The sequence below is a fragment of the Neopsephotus bourkii genome, unplaced genomic scaffold (genome assembly GCF_033783945.1).
Source record: "Neopsephotus bourkii isolate Nb327-2 ecotype Australia unplaced genomic scaffold, CSIRO-AGI_Nbou_v1 NB_1671, whole genome shotgun sequence".
In the NCBI taxonomy this organism is placed as follows: domain Eukaryota; kingdom Metazoa; phylum Chordata; class Aves; order Psittaciformes; family Psittacidae; genus Neopsephotus; species Neopsephotus bourkii.
In genome coordinates, this window is record NW_026902145.1 from 703,010 (window position 1) to 721,722 (window position 18,713).

An 18,713-nucleotide genomic window follows, 5' to 3' on the forward strand; every position below is an offset into this window, starting at 1 on the left:
ACCATAAGGAAATCCATCCATCAAACTATGCTACTCTCAACTATTCTAATCTACTTAGACAGTTATGCCAAAGAAGTCATACTTAGTCATACTGCCAAAGTACACTTCTCATGGCATATGCCATATCTATAGCTTACTTTGATGTGCTAAAGTAAAAAATTGACAAAATATTAATTCCTCAACAACCACTGTAAAGCAAACAACAGACTAACGAGACCTAAAAAAAAAGTAATGTGTGAACTCCCATGCCTTAATTTATACAGTATGATCCAAGGTGGTTTTCAATAATTACTGTACCTGAGCCAGCAGAAATGAAACACACCATTGAGTAGCAAGGTAAGAATTAAGGAAATAAAAGAAAGTTCATTCTCTGTTATCAACTCATGAAGCATCCAGTAGTTAATACAGCCAGTAATATAGCTCCTATCTGTTTTGACAGGTAAATGCATCCAGCCACCACATCAAGAGATGCCTTAATTTCCACTAACCCTGAATTTTCAGAGTCATTTATGTGCAGTAGCTTTATCTTGTTTCATCCCTGTTACAATTTTAATCTCTATGAATAGTCAACATTATGTTTAAAAATATAACTAGGAAATTACTTCTTTATAACATTTTGAGTAACATTGAAATCTTGATTAAAATCAGTGTATACAGCCTTCAATCATTTAAATAGGCAACAGCTCCCTAGTTAGACTCTGTAGCCATGCCAGGACTGAGCCCATGGAAGTGCCTACAGAAACATGTAGGGCTAGGATTTGCTCCTATACCACATGAGCTACTTTAAGGAAAATGAGAAATCTGCCAACAAAAATATCTATGCAAAACCCAACATTTATGGTTATGCTCACTGTGCCCTAGCTTCAGAAGCTGACTTAAAACATTAAATATTCTATTGCCTTAGGAATTTGTCACTGTCAGTATAACATAAGCTGATGTAATATTTTAAATGGTACATTTAAGCTGAATCAAATGCACTGAAATATAGAGTGAAATCCTCACTTGTCTGCAAATTACTCCCTTTAGTTTGGGGTAAATCAGCATATATCTAAAAGAAAACCTTAATACCCTTTTTCTCCACAAGTAAAGTATAGCTAAAAGAATCCAATTACCTAAATTTTTACAAGATTGGAATTCAATGCCAATCAAAACAAATCAAACTAACAGGATGCTTTTATCTGTCAGAGATTAAATCCTTACTTAGTAGAATACCAAAGAGTTGCACTTGGTACTGCCACTACTGAGGAATTGTCCTTCCCTCCACAGATACTGCCATCACTAATAGATCTGTCAAACTGCAGCTATCAGAAGATTCACTACAAGCAGCAATTTCTTTTTTCTGGCAATGAGAAAACTCTCACGGGTTGCTTCATGTCTCTGTTGAAAAGTAAACCTTACCTAATTTAATTCTCAAATAAAGACTTCAACAAACAGTACATGTCCATTCAGAAAAAAAAAAAAAAAAAAAAAAAGAAGAATTATCCTTGCAGCTGGATCTAAAACATCAGTTGATGAGAAGAGGCTTACACACATTCTGCTCCCTGAAGTACATGGCGAATACTCCATTTCTTGGTCTGTCTGCTCCCCAAGTTCAGCCACACCAAAAATTACTCTTTTCTGTTCAGACAGAGCACATACACCACAGCAGAGACATGAAGAGAAGAAAAAAAATCCAACAAAACAAAACACAAAAACAACAAACATGAGGGCCCACTGATGTAGTTCTCAAAACTGAGCAACTTATTTCCTTTTGTTCTGGCAATCACAGATGTGTCTAGAAATTCACCTCCTGCTATACGAGTTTTCTTACATGGCTGCAACCTCCAAGTTAAACATGTGTTGGAATCTTTCTAATTTATTGTGCCTTGTTTTTCCCTGGTGTCTGACCTGCAACCATGTTTGCAGTGGCTGATCTTCCTCACACACCCCTCTGCAGCACAGACCTTCATCAGAGCAGACCTGACCTGTTCCAGGACATGGTCAGAGTGCTGTGAGAAACCAAATCACTAGTTAAAACCATGCCTTCCATGGAACCACATTTGGGGATTAGGCAGTAGAGCACCGCACCACCTCAGAGGTGCAATGCCAAGCAAGAAGGTGCCAAGGGATGGATGGAGCCAACCAGCCTCAGCACCTGCTTACCAATACTGCTCCAGTCCCAGGTCTGGGCACCACTGCAACACCTCTGTGGCCTCTACTGGTACCTGCCCATTTGCAGCATGCTCAGCTATCTCTAACAAAATGCTGCATTACATGATGAAGTAATACTAAAGCTCACAGCTAGGCCAAAATCACACAACTACTGCAGTAAGAGACAAAGACTTTTCTCTGAAATGCTTCTAATTCCTACCCAAGGTGACTCACCAAAGTCAAATGGAGGGATTGCTGCTTGGGAACTTTGTTCTTACCCATTTACTTTCCTATGACTCTGTCACTCCCTCATGCAGTCCCCAAAGCAGGCTGAAAGATCAATGCTTCTTGGCTGCCTCAGCTGCTGTTAAGTCCTTCTGCTCTGGAAAGGGTTGTGCTCTTGCAGATGGGCAGCATCACAGGCTTGCTACAGCCCTCCACCCACCAACAGCAGCAGTTATAGATGCTTTAGCATCACTTAATTCTTTACAACTTAATTTTTACACCATTTTGCAAAGGCATTTAGAAACATATTCCTCACTCTCTTCTCCCCAAACATCTACCATACTTTAAAGCATATTGAATCACACTCCTTTTGGACAAGGTACCCAACAGCATGATCACAATACATGTGTGACTCAGATCACAGATCTGGGCTCTCATCTGATGAGTCTCTTGGCATGAGTTTCTTTTCAAATTAGCAGTACAAGCTTAGGTCTGCTGTATGCAAACAGGAAAGGCACATTGCAAACAAACCCTGGATACTTAAAATTAAGTCCCAGAATGTCAGATAAATGCTGTTAGCAGTTTTGTTACAACCTCTACAACTTTAGGTGCTTCAGCTACCAAATCAAAGGCAGACTTCAAAGGTTCTTGTTTATGCAGTAAGCAACATGGGAAGAGACTGCAAGAAAGCATGACAACTAACAAACATTATCAAAGGTAACAAGAACTGTGCAAGAAATTTTGGCGGGGACAGACACGGGGGTTACATAGCACTTGTTAAAAACTGCTGAGTGTTGGTAGCTATGTTCTGGGGTGTATTTTGGGGGGGGAGGGGGTTGGGAGCAATTTGGGGGATTTTGCTTGGGTTTCATTTGTTTGTTTGTTGTTGGCTTATAAAGCAAATCAGAAAAGTAGGTCTCGTTATCGTCTGTATTACCAGAGCCGTGTATTTTCTTTCTAGCTACCTGTCAACATAGAATAATATAAAACTCTATAGACATTTAGCACTTCTTCATAGCTTGAGAACTTGAAGTGGAAGCTGAGCATTCCATAAGCTGTCGAAAGGGAAACACAGGTGTCAACAGCAGGGAATAGCAGGAATTGAAAAGGAAGTTTTCAGATGACACAAGAACAAGGGTGGCTGGGACCAATGAAGTGCTTGGCCAGGTACAACATATCCAGGCCAGCTGCATCATCTGCCTCGTTTGGCTGGCTTAAGAAAGTAACACCTGATTTACAGAGGCAGAGTAGTTTAAAGCCATGGCAGAGGCTTAAGGCTCAGCTAGCATCCACAATCATATATGTCTGTGCTCCTTCTGAGCTCAGTTCTCAAGAGCATCGGAGATTCTCCCTAATTCCCGACAGCTTTCCCACAGGGTTATGTAATTTTTCACATACTCATATGGCACATCACAATTTTTTCCAAAGCTGATGGTTCTCGATTTAGGCATTATTAATATAAACCAGTCACAGTCTTTTTTCCCAACGGTTCAACCTATGTTACTGTGTTTCTTTTCTTTCATACCCAAGTCCCTCGTGTATTTCAGTATGTAATAACCTACTGGCATCACTCTTTAATTTTTATCACCACCAGAAACTGTTATTCAGATAGGTGTCTTTGGCAACTGTTGCCACTTTGCTATGGACAGGTCCTTCCCTGCAGGTACTATGAGTTGCTAATTTTTGGAAACACCACAATACATTTCCTTCTCCAGCCATAACGGCTTATTAACAGATGGCCCATTGTGCTGTATCGATGAGAAAGGAGGGAAGAGCATGTCTCTCAGAAAAGTGACTTCATTATCCACACTGATTACTACAATGTCACTGAAGACATGAAAAGCTACACACTATTAAACCCCTATTATTTAGTACATCATCGGGCTAGCACTGTCTTCATATCACGTTAGAGTCATTGCAGGAAGCCACCTCTGTCTATTGCCTCCAGGGTTTCAAGCCCATCGTCCACTTCCCCCCAAGGTCCCATGAGCTGTGCGCATACACTCCCTGAAAAGTAACTAAAAACGCACAATCACATCATTAGACCTAAAGTAACATCTTTAACCTTACACCAGTAAATAAGACTTTCCAAAGACCTGCAAGTTCATCAGCAAAGCACACAGCTCAGATCTGTGACAGAAACCAGATCATCACAGCGCTGAGCTGACAGTGGACATCAGAGCTGCAAAATCCCGACACAGTCTTAATGGTCTGATTTTACAAAGCACCCACCACCATTTAAAAGGTTCTGTATATGGCCAAATGTTACGGATCTGAGCCACAAGAGCATCATTTAATTTGGTATTACTTAATTTTGAGATTAATTTTCTTGGTATCAAAAAGTATTAAAAACCATGGTTTTTAATGGCTACCATTTCTGCTGAGAAAGGCCAACACAAGCTGGAATGACACTGTTGATTTTAGAACTTGACTTTGGTTAATCCACCAAAGTAACCAAAGAAAAAATAGAAGAAAACTCTGAAGACAATCTCTCTAGTCAGAATAGTTGCCATTCTTATAAATGGATAATTATAACCGTTTAGAATTAGTTGCATGTTTTATATTAAAGATGACAATAAACATGTTCCTAACAATAACAAGGGCTTGTTTTAATAGACCATTCGATGTGTTAAACACATTAATGACCCATGAAATAACTGTTTCATTTGCAACATGTTAAACAATGTTGTTATAATATTGTATTAATTGAAAACCTACTCCATTCTTTCTAGATAGGAGATTATAGATTGGGTATTAAAAGAGAAATTTGCAAGGAAGTTTCATTGTAAAGGAAAATTAAACATACAAATTAGAGGCACGCAGTCTGGTGAGTAGTGAAATAACTGTCTTTTGCCAATTTTAAATTAACTTTTTTAGCTTTTATTCTTGCAATCTTTTGTTGATCTATTCTATTTAAAGCTAATTAGTAATTTGGAAATTCAAACTACTAAAAAAATTTAGACCTTCAAATAAAAGGCACCACTGTTTCAAAAGTTTAGTAATATTACTGTTGTATGCAGCCTTTAAAAAGGGCAAATTTGCAACTCAGCTCTTAAAACCACATCACTGAGCTGTTTATTAAAAACTGTCTTCCTGAAATAAAAGCAACAGTCACCATCATGTCTTTGACTTGAGCACAGTGCCACTCCTAAGTACCAATGTAATTAAAGATGAGCATATTCCACTATGAATTAGCCTTATCTGTGCAGAATCCTGAATGCACTGATGGCACAGCAATAATTATTAAATATAAACAGGCTCAAATCTTCAACAAATGGGAAACACATTTTCTCTAGCCGCACAAGTAATACAAAGAGCAATATATGTAAAATTATCTGTCTGGGTTTGTAACATCTGTACTTTTTTGAATAAAAGAAAAAGAAACCAGACTGAAAAGAGACAATTATTTTACTGTCTGTTTCTTAGATATCAGAAAGAGAATTTTGAAATCCATCAAAGCTAACCTTCTGTTATGTACAACAGGCTAAGCTGAAAAGAATGTTAACAAGTTCAATTTTCATTTAATCAGCACTACTGCTCTCTGAAATGTTTCATTGCAGGAAAGAAATAAAAATAATCTATATGGTAATTATGAGGATGAATCCCCCAGTAACTTTCAGCTACATGAAAGGTCAGTTCTATTCAAGATATTTTATCAGTCCCCTGCACATACTCCTGTCCTGTCATTTTAAATCTGAACAGCATTTTATTTTCCCATTTACAGCTACCTGCAGAATTAAGTACTTAAGGCAAATAAGAAAAAAAAAAAAAGAAAAAGAAAAAAAAATGTTGAATGCTGGCAAAGGCTATAATAGCATGGAGACAAATCGTTCAGCTGCTCTCTCTCAAGCCTCTGGGGCTGCAGATTTTTCTTCTCCTGGTGCACTGTGGGTATTCAAAACTTGTTCAACATGATTTCATTTCATTTCAGGCACTGCCTGAGAAAACTAAATTACAGAATCAATCATACAGAAGGTCAGAGTGAGACTTCATTACAAGTATTGCATGCTTGCATGAATATCTTTCATTTATGACTGACCCAATATGTCACAATAGCTGTCTAGTAAAAATAATCCACTTTCTGAAATTGATGTACTACTGATGTCAATGCTACTCAGCAGGCTGGGCAGATTAGAGAGGTGTTAAAAAAAGGAACCCTCAGGAGCACAAGTGTAGTTTTATAGAATTGCCACAGTTTGCAGATTAAAATAATTTTTCTATGGGCAGCCCAGCAGAAAACAGGGCATTAATATAAAATATTTGGGGCTGATTTTTAATGAGGGTATTGCTGCTGATTTCTACTTATTTATATTCACGTATTTATGGGGATAATATTTGCATCATATAAATTCAAGTGTTCTTTCAAGTCAAATGTACATCAACACACCATTTTCCAGTGACTCATTTCTGAACATCAGAATTACATTTGCATATAATTAAAATATTAAAATTAATCAAACTGCCTCCATTTCATCTCCTTTTTTTGCTGCAGTTGTCCCTTCTTAAAAGTAGAAAAATGCTGTTAACTAAGATAAATGTGTTGTGCTTGTTGCAAATGAGAATTAATTAGCATTGTGACAAATTGTCACTCTTTCCATAGAATGTGTATCTTAACAATATGAACAATTCTTAACTCATCAATACAATCTTTTAACAATTGCTAGGCCACATTTATAAATATCCTTCTGGCACCACTAATGATTTTTTTCAATATAATAATAGACAAATAATATGTTGAAGACAGAATCTTATATTTTTGGTTTTCCTGGGGTAAAAGTGAGATACTTCCAGAAATATTACAAGATGGCTAGCTAACACCGTATCTTGAGGGAGACACACAAAAACCTTGACATAACCTATTTTTAACCATGCCTCTGGCAATTCTGAATTCAAGTTTATAGGTGAACATGTCAGGTAGTACATAGAAAAAAGCCGAAGACACACAGTATTAATCATAATTCTGTCCAAGCCCATTTTAGTTTTTCAACACCTGTGATTTAAAATCTCATGACATTTCTTCAAGGTGAAATTCTTCTACTGGACTTTTCAACAGGGTAGGACTACATTTATATAAATTGCATATTGTTTACAGGAAAGCTCTTTAATGTTTCATAAGATAATAAACACAGTGCAGTTCATACTAAAATAATTTTATAAAATTAGTTTATATCCAGCTAAAGAAGCTTTAGTGATTAGCAATATACTACTAACACAGCCTTTAAACAAGACTACCCTAGTATCGCTGGGTAAGAACATTGTTCTGTAAGTGTATACGAACATCATAATTATTTTACAACCCCATCTTTAGTTCTTTCATATATAGTAAATTCAATTGACCATGAAATGAAATTTCACAGTTAAAATGCCTCCTTTACATTTTTTTATTGCTGCAATAAAGTTTTTATAGCTCCAAGGCAAGGTAATTCATGAAATGTCTAATATAAAGATTAATTCTAATAGTATTAATAAATAAATATTTACCAGTTTAATAAAGTCAAATTTTGCACATAAAAGATGATATGTTTTCATTTTCTATTTTTGAAATACAGATTAACTGCCAGAAATTTTGAATGCTAAAGAGAACTATGTGAGCTCAGCAGGAACCTATGCAAAGACCTTCTGCCAATGTTTTTAAACTTCCTGAAACTACCCAGCATTTACAAGCAAGAGAAGGTGACTACTGACTAAAACACAATGGCAGGGGCCACTCCAGCACACAGTATAAAACCAATCAAGCAGTTGTGGGGAAGTGTCTGACACAAGAGCTGTGTGGCTTCTCCATGTGAAATTACTCAATTCATCAATTCTCTGCAGCAAAACTACACACAAAATACCAATCTGCAGCTTTGAACTGGCAATCACCCTAGAAAAATGCCGCTGGACTATAAGGGATGAGAAACCATGAGCTTCTCTAGATCTTCTCTTTGACCGGTATGGGAACGAAATCTTACTACTGTAGTTAACATACTCTATGCCATTAATTTCTATATTGCACAGTCTACAAAAGAAGCAAAATATGAAAAGCCTTTCACCCAGTGCAAGAAGAAGTACAAGGAGGCCTCTTCTGGCTGGAACTCTTTAGGTGACAGTATTTACTCATGGAAGAATCACATTCAGTGAAAGGATGCAAAATTAAAAAGCAAAACCGAGTCACGTTGCAAACCACTTGATAACATTGAGGGGACACTCATACACGTAACACAACACTAATCCAGCTCATGATATTTATTACATATTTCTGAGCAAGTTTCATAGTATCATAGAATCAACTAGGTTGGAAAAGACCTTTATCATCAAGTCCAAACCTTCCTTTACCCCAGGACTGCCAAGTCCACCAAATTTAATTGTATTCACTGTACACATGCTCCATTACTTTAGTTTTCCACATAACATTTGTGAATCTCAGGTTATATTAATCTGATTTTTCTTTAGTAGTTGCCCAAAATATCCAGTGTATACAAAATGGGATCTGAAAAAAAACGTATCCTGCAAGTCCTGTTTTATACAGCTCCTGCTTTGTATCTATGGAGTTACTGAATTCTGTCCCTCTAAAGTAGTCAGCAGTTTGTGCTTAGTTCTGTGCTACGTACTCTTCATGAAGTTTCCTCTCCAAGGAAGCATTAAAATTTGAAATGAACTCAGAAGCCTGCAGAATTCCACAGAAATATTTGCTCCATGTTGATTTGTATATCTTTAATCAATTTTTGCTTGCCAGAATAATAAAAAAGATAAATAATGTACAGGAAATCATAAACATGACAACACAATTTTTATTATAGTCCAGCAGTAAGTCTGTATTTTCACTACACAAAGTTTAGCAAAAGGTCCTATATAAAACAGCTAATCAGAAGTTGATGTAAAATATCTGTTCAAGCTAAACAATCGCTCTGTCTTCAATATGCAATATAGAAACTAATTCTAATTCTAACCACTGAGTTTAAAATGTGAATTATGATAAACTGACTCACAGCTGTGTCTCATAACTGCGAGCATAAATGCTACTGCACAGCGCTTAGAGAAATCCAAGCAGGGAGATCCCTCAATAAAAGGGAAATATAAGTGGAAACTGCCTGTATGCCCTCGCGTTGAGACCAGAGCCATACAGTATGTATAGATTATGGAGAAGAGTCTATGCAGCCTTGGTTTTGATTGCTGTAATTAACAGGAATCATCACAGGAATTAGCTTAAGCATACTTGTCAGTCAGGCCTTCCCCACACCCAGATCATCACTTCCCATTCCTGGGTGCTAGAAACAGCCCAGAACAGGAGAACAGGCTCAAACTGCATCACCCTCTATGGTCAACAAGAGCACTAGACAGAACATAGTCTTCTTATGGCCCTGTATTTCTCAGTATGGTCAAGATAATACATCCATATCATTCAAATTTAAAAAATAAATAAATTAATTAAAAAAATCTATTTTAACTTAAACAGATTTAGCCTGTGGAATATACAGAAAAATAGGAAAATAAAAGGGTTTTTATTGCTGGCACACTGTGTCTGGCTCCCTTTCTGAGCTGCTTTCAATACTGTACTTTCAAAATATCCTGATAGCTGTCAGATATGGGCCCTGTACTTGAAATACAGACAAGCAATTCCTTCTGAGTGCTGTAGCTCACCCTGACCAACAAAATGGTCTTTCAACTCTTGATGCCAGTGTCAACTATATAATACAATTTTGAACTTTAGCAGCGCTTGGGATGCACATGATGCCAATGGATATAGGCTTCCAAGTTCATTCCCCAAATTTGAACACTATGTTTATAAAACCTGACTGCTTCTTCACAAGAGATCTGTTCACACACAGTAGAGCACTGCACTGTACTTTAACAACCATGTTTATCTTCCTGAATCCATCAATATTAAACCCTTAACCATTTGCCAACTGCCTAAGGGAAGTGAATAATAGCATATCATTGTTTGCTGTGTAACATTCACAACACATGTCAGTGTTCATACAGAACATGTCCACACTTGATGCAGAACATTTGCAAATGTTTGTTTGGACCAAAACACTGGAAAATCATCAGATCTTCTGAGAGGTCAATTAAAACTGATAGATGACACAAATCTGTATTACTGTGATTTGACAGACGATATTAGGCAACAGAAACATACAAAGAACCAGACCTACCATAGGCAATCCATTGTTGTGGATGCTGCTGTCTTGTTCCACAAGATTGCGGGATATTGTAATAGAGGGAAGATCCAGGCTCTGGGGGGGAAACTGAGGTGTAAATTCATTTCCTTGTGCAGGCAGCTGGTCACCAAGGCTCTGAAAAGGCATCAGTATATCTGCCATCCCCAGGGTGGGATCTGACTCGGGCGGGGGGGTAATGGGTGGAATTTCAAACTCTTCATCCCCAAGGCTCGGTGTATGAAACGTCTGCTAAAAAAGGACAGGACAAGGAAAACCACATTAGGGCACATGGCTCTCAGCAACCTCCTCCAGACCTGCAGTCCAAATCTTGCTCTGATTTCAAATGCAAACTCTATTTGCAACAGAATTTTTAAGTTTTGTAAGCTGAGGGGGTTTGTGGATCATTCTGATTAAAGATTTAAGTCTCATTATCATATGGCTTTAATGGAGTATCAGTATTAACAGTTTTTTAATGCCTACTTAATTAGCAACATCTGTCTGTTGCTAGTCGGAATATCAGCTACATTGGATTTGGCTGTATAACAAATTGCCACTTTACTTATATGTTAGTAAAATAGCACAAACAGCTTACATTACTCTCATGCTTCATAAAATACTGACAATTTTGTAGTGTGCGCACACACACACGTACAACATTAATTCAGCACTGACCATTTCACACCTTTTATTTCCTTTTTATGCACTAATAAACATGACATATTATAATTCTGGTCTTTATTTCTTTTCCATTGAAAAAGCACAATGCACCCTTTTAAGCAACGGTTGTAATGGGGACGAAAGACACATATAAAAGAATGAGGGTGATTGCAGCAGCTTCCAGTACCTTCTGAAGCAAGCCAGTTTTGTTTGAACAGTAGGTTTGTTAAGAACTAAACACCTGTTAAGATGCCTTGAGCAAAACATTCACTGCCAGTTATCTTCAGGGTTTGGGCATGTTTGTACGTGTGCATGTGTCTGTCAAAGATGATCTTTATTCAAGTGGAGTCTGGCTTCAACATTGCTGACTTTTATTTGGGAAACAAATGAGCTATGCTTATTCAAATTTCTTGTGAGTTAAATGAACTTTCATATATTATTTCAGGTCCACTGCTACTTAATAATAGAAATTCAGCGCTTGAAATTAGGCCATTTTAAATGTACCCAAATCAGGACTGTCTTGATCAAACTGGGCACTTGGCAGTCCTAAAATAGGCACTCTTGTCTTGCTCTGGACATGCAAAGCTGCTCTAGGATTTGTTTGTTTGCATTAGTTCAGGATTCGAGTTGGGGGGGAGGATGTTTTATGTATTATTTACATTGTTTGAATGAGTGACTTAATGCCAATTAATTTAAAAATGATAAGTTCAGTGAAAGAGCTCATTAACTACTGCAAATTGTCATCCTTCAAACTGTTAATGATGATATAAATTAATAACCACTTGAGAGAAGATGGAAACTGAAACAAGAAAAACCTTCACTTGCATATAGAACCTGTCAGCTGTCATTATTGGTCTCACACCAGAAATGATGAGGTCCCAGATTGCTCCAGTCTGCAGTACCGTAGGAGTCTGCTGAGACTCTACCCATCTCACTCAAACTGCAAGACAGCAACTTAATTCTGGACGTGAAAGCTGGGCCTGGATTAGGGAGACGTTTGACTTCCCTGCTGCTATATTACAAAAGGTGTGAATTTTCCTTCCTGTGGACCCTGCAGTTCACAAACACAAAGGATGGATTGGCCAGGAGAAGTGGTTGGCTAATGAACCCTATGGCTGCATTTGCAGTTATTTTGGCACTAATGTGGTCTAGTAACAGATGCAACTGTAATTTGTGACTCATTTGCTACCCCATTACTGCTTAATGAAATCTAACATATCACATTAACAATACGGATAAACACTCATTCTTGATATGTGGCATTTGGCTGTTTTCATTACCACTGTAATTAACACTTGAAATATTATTTCAATAAATATTTAAGGTGCTTTAAAATGGGTCCTAGTAATCATGACATGGAGACAGAAAACATAAAGCAAATGTGCGGGTTCTAAGTCTGAATGTGCTCTAGGATTACACTCTTAAGGTATTATTTACAGGAATAAAATGGGCTTCAAGCTCAGCAGTGCTCAGGCCCAAAATCATAGTGAGAAAGCTACATTCATGTTAATGTAAAACCACTATAATTAAATACACTGTAAATGCAGTGATTGCAAAGTTAGAGTCATGATTTAATGCCAACACTAACACTCATGTTTTTATTCCTTGGTTCAAGCAAAAGAGTTTAGTGAAATCAGTATTATTATAGTACATTTGAACTTCTCTTTACTTGACATCTTATGAGATAGTAATTATAAGAACTGGATCTTTTCTTCCCATCTAACAGAATAACTCCAGGGCAGCTGTATAAATATATAACATAGATAGACAATAATACAGTATTTTACTTAGAAAAGTAGCATTCATCTCAATACTATAGCTTACTACAAACATAAATTGATGAATATCTGAACATTTTTTAAATGTGAATTCAATTCTCACTATATAACTCGTCCAAATATGTATGTGCTCTTTTTTAAAACCATATAATGGACCGAAGATTGAGGATAAAATAGATGTAATTTGAGAAGAAAGCAAGCCACTTAGTGAAGTAGTTTTGAATCCAAATCGCTGCAGCATTCAGTCTGTAAAAAGGGCCTAAATAGTATGCAATTTGGGATTGTAGGAAGGTGCTGTTATAACCAAAAGATGGTATGACATTTGTGGGATTTATCTTACCGATCACATTTTTTAAAGTTATTAACTTTTCAAATACTTATATCTTACACTTTTCTTTTTTTCTTTTTTTTTTTTTTTTTAACTGTGTGCATGGTTAAATGCCATCTGTACTGAAATGTTCAAAACATTTGTTCCTTTTGATAAAAATGCAAATCTGGAGAACTGTTGTATCAACACATAACAGCCAATGTCTGACACGGTGAATTATCACAGCTGGAATTAAATTGTCTCTGAACAGCTGCTGGCAGCAGAGCTTTCATCAATGTTTGATTCAAATGTAGGAAAGAAATTCTACAGAAAGAAACATCATGTTGTCATTACAGATGGGGTTTGTGTTCATTATCACAAATAACACTGGTGCTAGTGCCAAACAATATTCCCTTATCTAAGCAGTCTTGCTGGGTAAAAAGAGATGGTGACCATTGAATAAATGATTCTTAAAATACAACTCTTAATTTTAACCTTCGTATTTATTTTTTTAACTCTCTGCTTATTTTCCCCAAGATCGCTTTTTAAAAAGTGCACAAGAATACCTGTGACTTAATCTCCACTTACAACATGTAAAATCAAGGCTGCCCAGTCTTCTAACCTTTTTTCATGTTGGAAAGATATTTTATGGCATGCACCCTACATAAATACTTAATTCTTGTTCTCCATATTGCTGTGCATCTTGTACTTTCCATCCTTCCCTTTGGAATAAGAGCTGCTGGATCTTAGTGATGAGCAAAACATCTGGAGCTGGGATCAGTATTAGCATGTTGATAGTTTATTCACTGGCTGTAAGGTAGCACTGCTCTAACAAATACATGGACTGTAGTAGCCATCCTTCCTCCTGTTCCCATTCTCAAAGGCAGCAACCAAACACATCACCACCATAACCCAGCCAGGCTCCACCAGCCTGGCACCAGGGTATCTTCTTGACCCTGGACAGAAGTTCTTTCACGCAGCACATGCACTTCAGGCTACAAAGTTGGGTTTGGTTTTCTAACTTATATGTATATTAAGAACTCAAATCAAAATGAGTCTATAACAGAAATTAGCCCATTAGTCAGTAATTACTATTACTAAGCTTGCTTCCAAAGTGTACACCTACTGTGCTTTTTGTTTCCTTCTGTTTATAATTTTTTTTCATACAGAAAGCAGACTTGTTTCTATTGACATTCTATGTAAGTAACAGCCTTATGGACAGCTAAACTGACTAGTAATGGAGAGCTGTCAGGTTATTTTCTTTCTCATTAAAGTCTTTACTTTGTGCTCCATAAAACACACAAAAATTCAGCACTTCACTCTTCATCCATTCAAAGTCTGCTAAATTATCACAACAAACAGCAGAATATAAGCATAGATAAAAAAGATAAACATCTACCTCATTTGCAGCAAGAAATGCATTACTCGCTTCTGCCATGTTCATGTAGTTGTTATTGTTTCCAAACTGAAAGAAAAATAAATATTTGGATTTTAATGAATGCCACCATAAACTTTTCTTTACCCCATCACTGGCATAGGGAAAGTTGAATACAATCCCAACAAAACCAAAACAACAAACAGATGAGATGTAATTTTGCAGATATTCTTTGAAGTCAGAACTAGATTGAATTCAACATTATTATTATTATTATTATTATTACATACTCTGTATCACAAGTCCATTATTAAAGTGTATCTCTTCAACTTTCTTTGTCCATGTAGCAAAACCACTCCACAGACCTAGAGGTGACTCTGCCAATTAAGTGTCAGTTAGAAACAGACTACTCTCCAGAGGAGACATTTTGACTCCAATACATCTTTTCTGATATGCATTATAATATTTATGCAGACGATCATGATCTGGAGGACTGCTGCAGCTAGACGTAGCTGTCATATTACTATTCCAAGTAGACCTGGTTTTAAAGAGATGAAGGTCAGTAAGGGGAAGAATGAGAATCTGCAGCATTGTTCTTAAAATCCCATTCTTTGCACAAAATTTAAAAGCCAAACAATCCCCCTTTGTTTACCCTTCATTACAGTTGCAATCCCACGCCCCCAGTGAACATTAACACCAGAAGATTTTGCAAATCAGAGAAACTGTATCACATTGAGACCTTAAGATCAACCCAGGGTGGAATGGGCCGAGTGCCTACTTGCTCCCACTGAGGTGCAACTCCTCTCACAAACGTGACCTAAAAGGATCCTCTCAGATGCCATAGTTTCCTCCAAATTCTCAACCATGAACATTTGTTGCAGAAGATAAGTACTTTTTCTTTTACAGACTGAGCATTGAAGAGAAAGAGATTATCAGCATTTGGTTAATTGGCACTTAGTGTGCCTTATTCCCTTAAACAGCACTTCCAAAGTGCAAGCAGTCTGGTAAACTATTCCTGCGTGTGCTGCCGGAGCAGGCAGGGGTCTAGCCTTTGCTTCAAGGAACACACACGTGACGCAGCTACCACTAGAGCACTAAATCACAGGCTTTAACATTTTCATATTTCCACTATCAAGCACAGTGCACACTGTAAAGGTTATCAAATCAGAAAAGTCCCTGTGCTGTCCCTACAATGCCCTGACACATTATTGCTGCTAAAGCCACACTAAGCATTCTTACATTAACTCCCAGTTTCGATGTCTATAAAGCAAATTTTTTCAGGCAGGCTTTGTTTTATCTTGCCAAATCTTGGTGGGCCTGCCCAACCCAACCCAACAACAGCAAACACCACCACCACCACCCCCAGCATAAGTTCTGAAACAAGTGCATGAGGATGGGTAACCAAGAACTTGCACAAGTTGCTCTTTGCAAGCAGGAAACTCTGTTGTACTTTCAGAGCAGCCAAACATGTCCTGAAAGGAAAACCACTCTGTTCCAGCTCCATTCGCTGCTGCAGTGCTTATGCCTGACTCTTTTTAGCAGGCATTTCAGTCCCTGACTCTCTCTGGTTCCTCCAGCATCCTAGAGCAGAGGTTCAGAATGATCCTTTCAAGAATGGTTCCTTCCCTGAAAATTCCAAAATCCATTTCTTAAGAGCAAAAGTTAAAAGAGAAGAAAAAAAAAATCAACAAAAAACCAAACCCACAAAACCAAAAACCAACCAAAAAAAAACCCAAACAAACCAAAACCCCAACAAAAACACCCCCCCCCAAAAAAAAACAAAAAAAAAAACCAAAAAACTATAGTGATAGAGTATGAAAAAAGGAAGATGGACACGAAGAATTGGAGCCTCATGTATGTGATAAAACAGGACACCAACAAAATCAGAATACAGTCATGAAGGAAAAGGAATACTAGATGAGACTCCTCATTCTGAAGTATGAAATTCCATTTGTGTACTTAACATGCTGAATCTTTCAACCTATAACACATGTTAAGCAACAAAGGCCTTAACACAATATGTAGGCTGCTTCATAGCTATTAAAACTCTGTTATCCCCAGCTATGCAGATACTCAAGTAATGCCATCCATTTTTAAAAAGCCCAGATGTCACCCATTTTTGGAGATTAAAAAATTCAAGTAAAATTTCACATTCAAATTACTGTTTGGCACATAATGATGTGGAAGGGGGGGATGTGTCACACAATGACATTAGTACTTCAGCTCACCACCGAAATCGACAGGCTAGATTTTTCTCATGTCAGTTAGTGGCAAACTAAGATTTATATGAAAAGCTCAAATGGCTTCAATAAAGCTGTTCCTTCTACAGTGACAAAAAAAAAAAAAAGAAATAAAGTTTTCAAATTATCCCTAAGTGCAAAGGTACAATGCGTGTAGCTCTAACAGTGGATAAATAAGTGGGAACAAACTCTCTCCTATTTTAATGAGCTTAGCATTTTAGGGGCTCCAGTGCCTCAAAATGGCCCTGAAACAGATTTTTACTTTAAAGAGTAAAATTCTACATTGTTTTGCTCTACATCTATTCCTCACACCAACGGTACTACGTTCTGATTACCAAGTGGTTTTATTACTTTTTGTCTTACTTAGGTAAAACAAAGGGGAAAGTGACAACATAATTTTTCACTTTATTAAGACTATGGAAGCAAATGATGTAAGGAGGAATGTCAAAGCTAAAAGTTACAAGTACATATCCTTTGATTCATTCTGTTCTTGGGCTACAATATTTAATCTCCTATTGGGCATGACTCAAGCGCTGATGTCAGAACCTGGCATATTTAAGGCTTTTGTTAGTATGGATCGTAACTAAGATTATTTAAATTCATTTTTTTGTTTCTGAAGTAGAAATCCATTGAAGGCATACAATTATCTGTGAGTATTTCTAAGATTAAACTTCCTTATTATCTAATGGTACCTATAACAACAAAAGAAAATAAAATGGTTATTATCTTAAGGACCTAAACAATTCAAAAAACAAATTAAGGTTAGAGTGAAATAAGAACTGGGTTAGAAATCCTCTTCCGAACAGTTAGTCTGCGAATGTAATTACTGAAGAAACTACAGCTAATCAGCTGTGAATTGTATCCATTAATTAGTATTTGCCCTGGAGAAATGAGAAAAATCAGTAACAATGTTAACACTGCAATGCACTGATGAGTACTGAAACACAGGGCCCTCAGCATTTAGTCAAGCAGGTGGCTCCAATGGTCCAAGTAATTTAAAAAGCTCTCACCTGAAGTGCAGAGCTGGAATTACAAAGCACTCCTTGCATATCTTTGTATCTATATAAGGCTATAATTAATGGCTTTTAATTTAGAAACACTTTGTGATCAGCTGGGAACAGTTATAAATCATTCTAAATAGAACAAGGGGTTCTTGTCTATTTTAGTAAGATAATTTGGGAAAGATGGTTTTTGTGGAATGACTCTTGTTGCAGTCAACATTCTTCTCCATTTATTTTCTAAAGGATCTCTGGGCTCAGGCCCCTCATAAACATCCCAGAATATTTCTATAGTTGACAGCAGGCACTCAAATCAAAGGTGAGATTCAGCAATTGGGTCTGCCCTGATATACTACTGTGGAGTCCCGCTTGTTGGATTTCCCTGGGACGGAAAAAAATAATGAAAGAAACAACGAAAGAAAGGGAAGTGGAAGGGAAGTGGAAGGGAAGGGAAAGGGAAGGGAAAGGGAAGGGAAAGGGAAAGGGAAGGAAAGGGAAAGGGAAAGGGAAAGGGAAAGGGAAAGGGAAAGGGAAAGGGAAAGGGAAGGGAAAGGGAAGGGAAGGGAAGGGAAGGGAAGGGAAGGGAAGGGAAGGGAAGGGAAGGGAAGGGAAGGGAAGGGAAGGGAAGGGAAGGGAAGGGAAGGGAAGGGAAGGGAAGGGAAGGGGGAAGGGAAGGGAAGGGGAGGCGAAGGGAAGGGGGAGGCGAAGGGAAGGGAAGAAAAAGGGGAGGGAAGAAAAAGGGGAGGGGAAGGGAAGCGAAGAAAAAGGGGAGGGGAAGGGAAGCGAAGAAAAAGGGGAGGGGAAGGGAAGGGAAGAAAAAGGGGAGGGAAGAAAAAGGGGAGGGGAAGGGAAGCGAAGAAAA

General features: G+C 37.6%; 1 protein-coding gene across 2 annotated transcripts in view; it reads right to left on the reverse strand.

The window, feature by feature from the left end:
- Positions 1–18,713, reverse strand: part of TOX3 (TOX high mobility group box family member 3) — a 78,274-nt gene that overhangs the window by 11,477 nt on the left and 48,084 nt on the right. For both annotated transcript variants that reach the window (XM_061375693.1, XM_061375692.1), the window contains exons 2-3: positions 14,638–14,703; positions 10,491–10,745 (exon numbers count right to left, since the gene is read on the reverse strand). In XM_061375693.1, the coding sequence (XP_061231677.1) occupies positions 10,491–10,745; positions 14,638–14,703 (321 nt within the window). The remainder of the gene's footprint in view (positions 1–10,490; positions 10,746–14,637; positions 14,704–18,713) is intronic.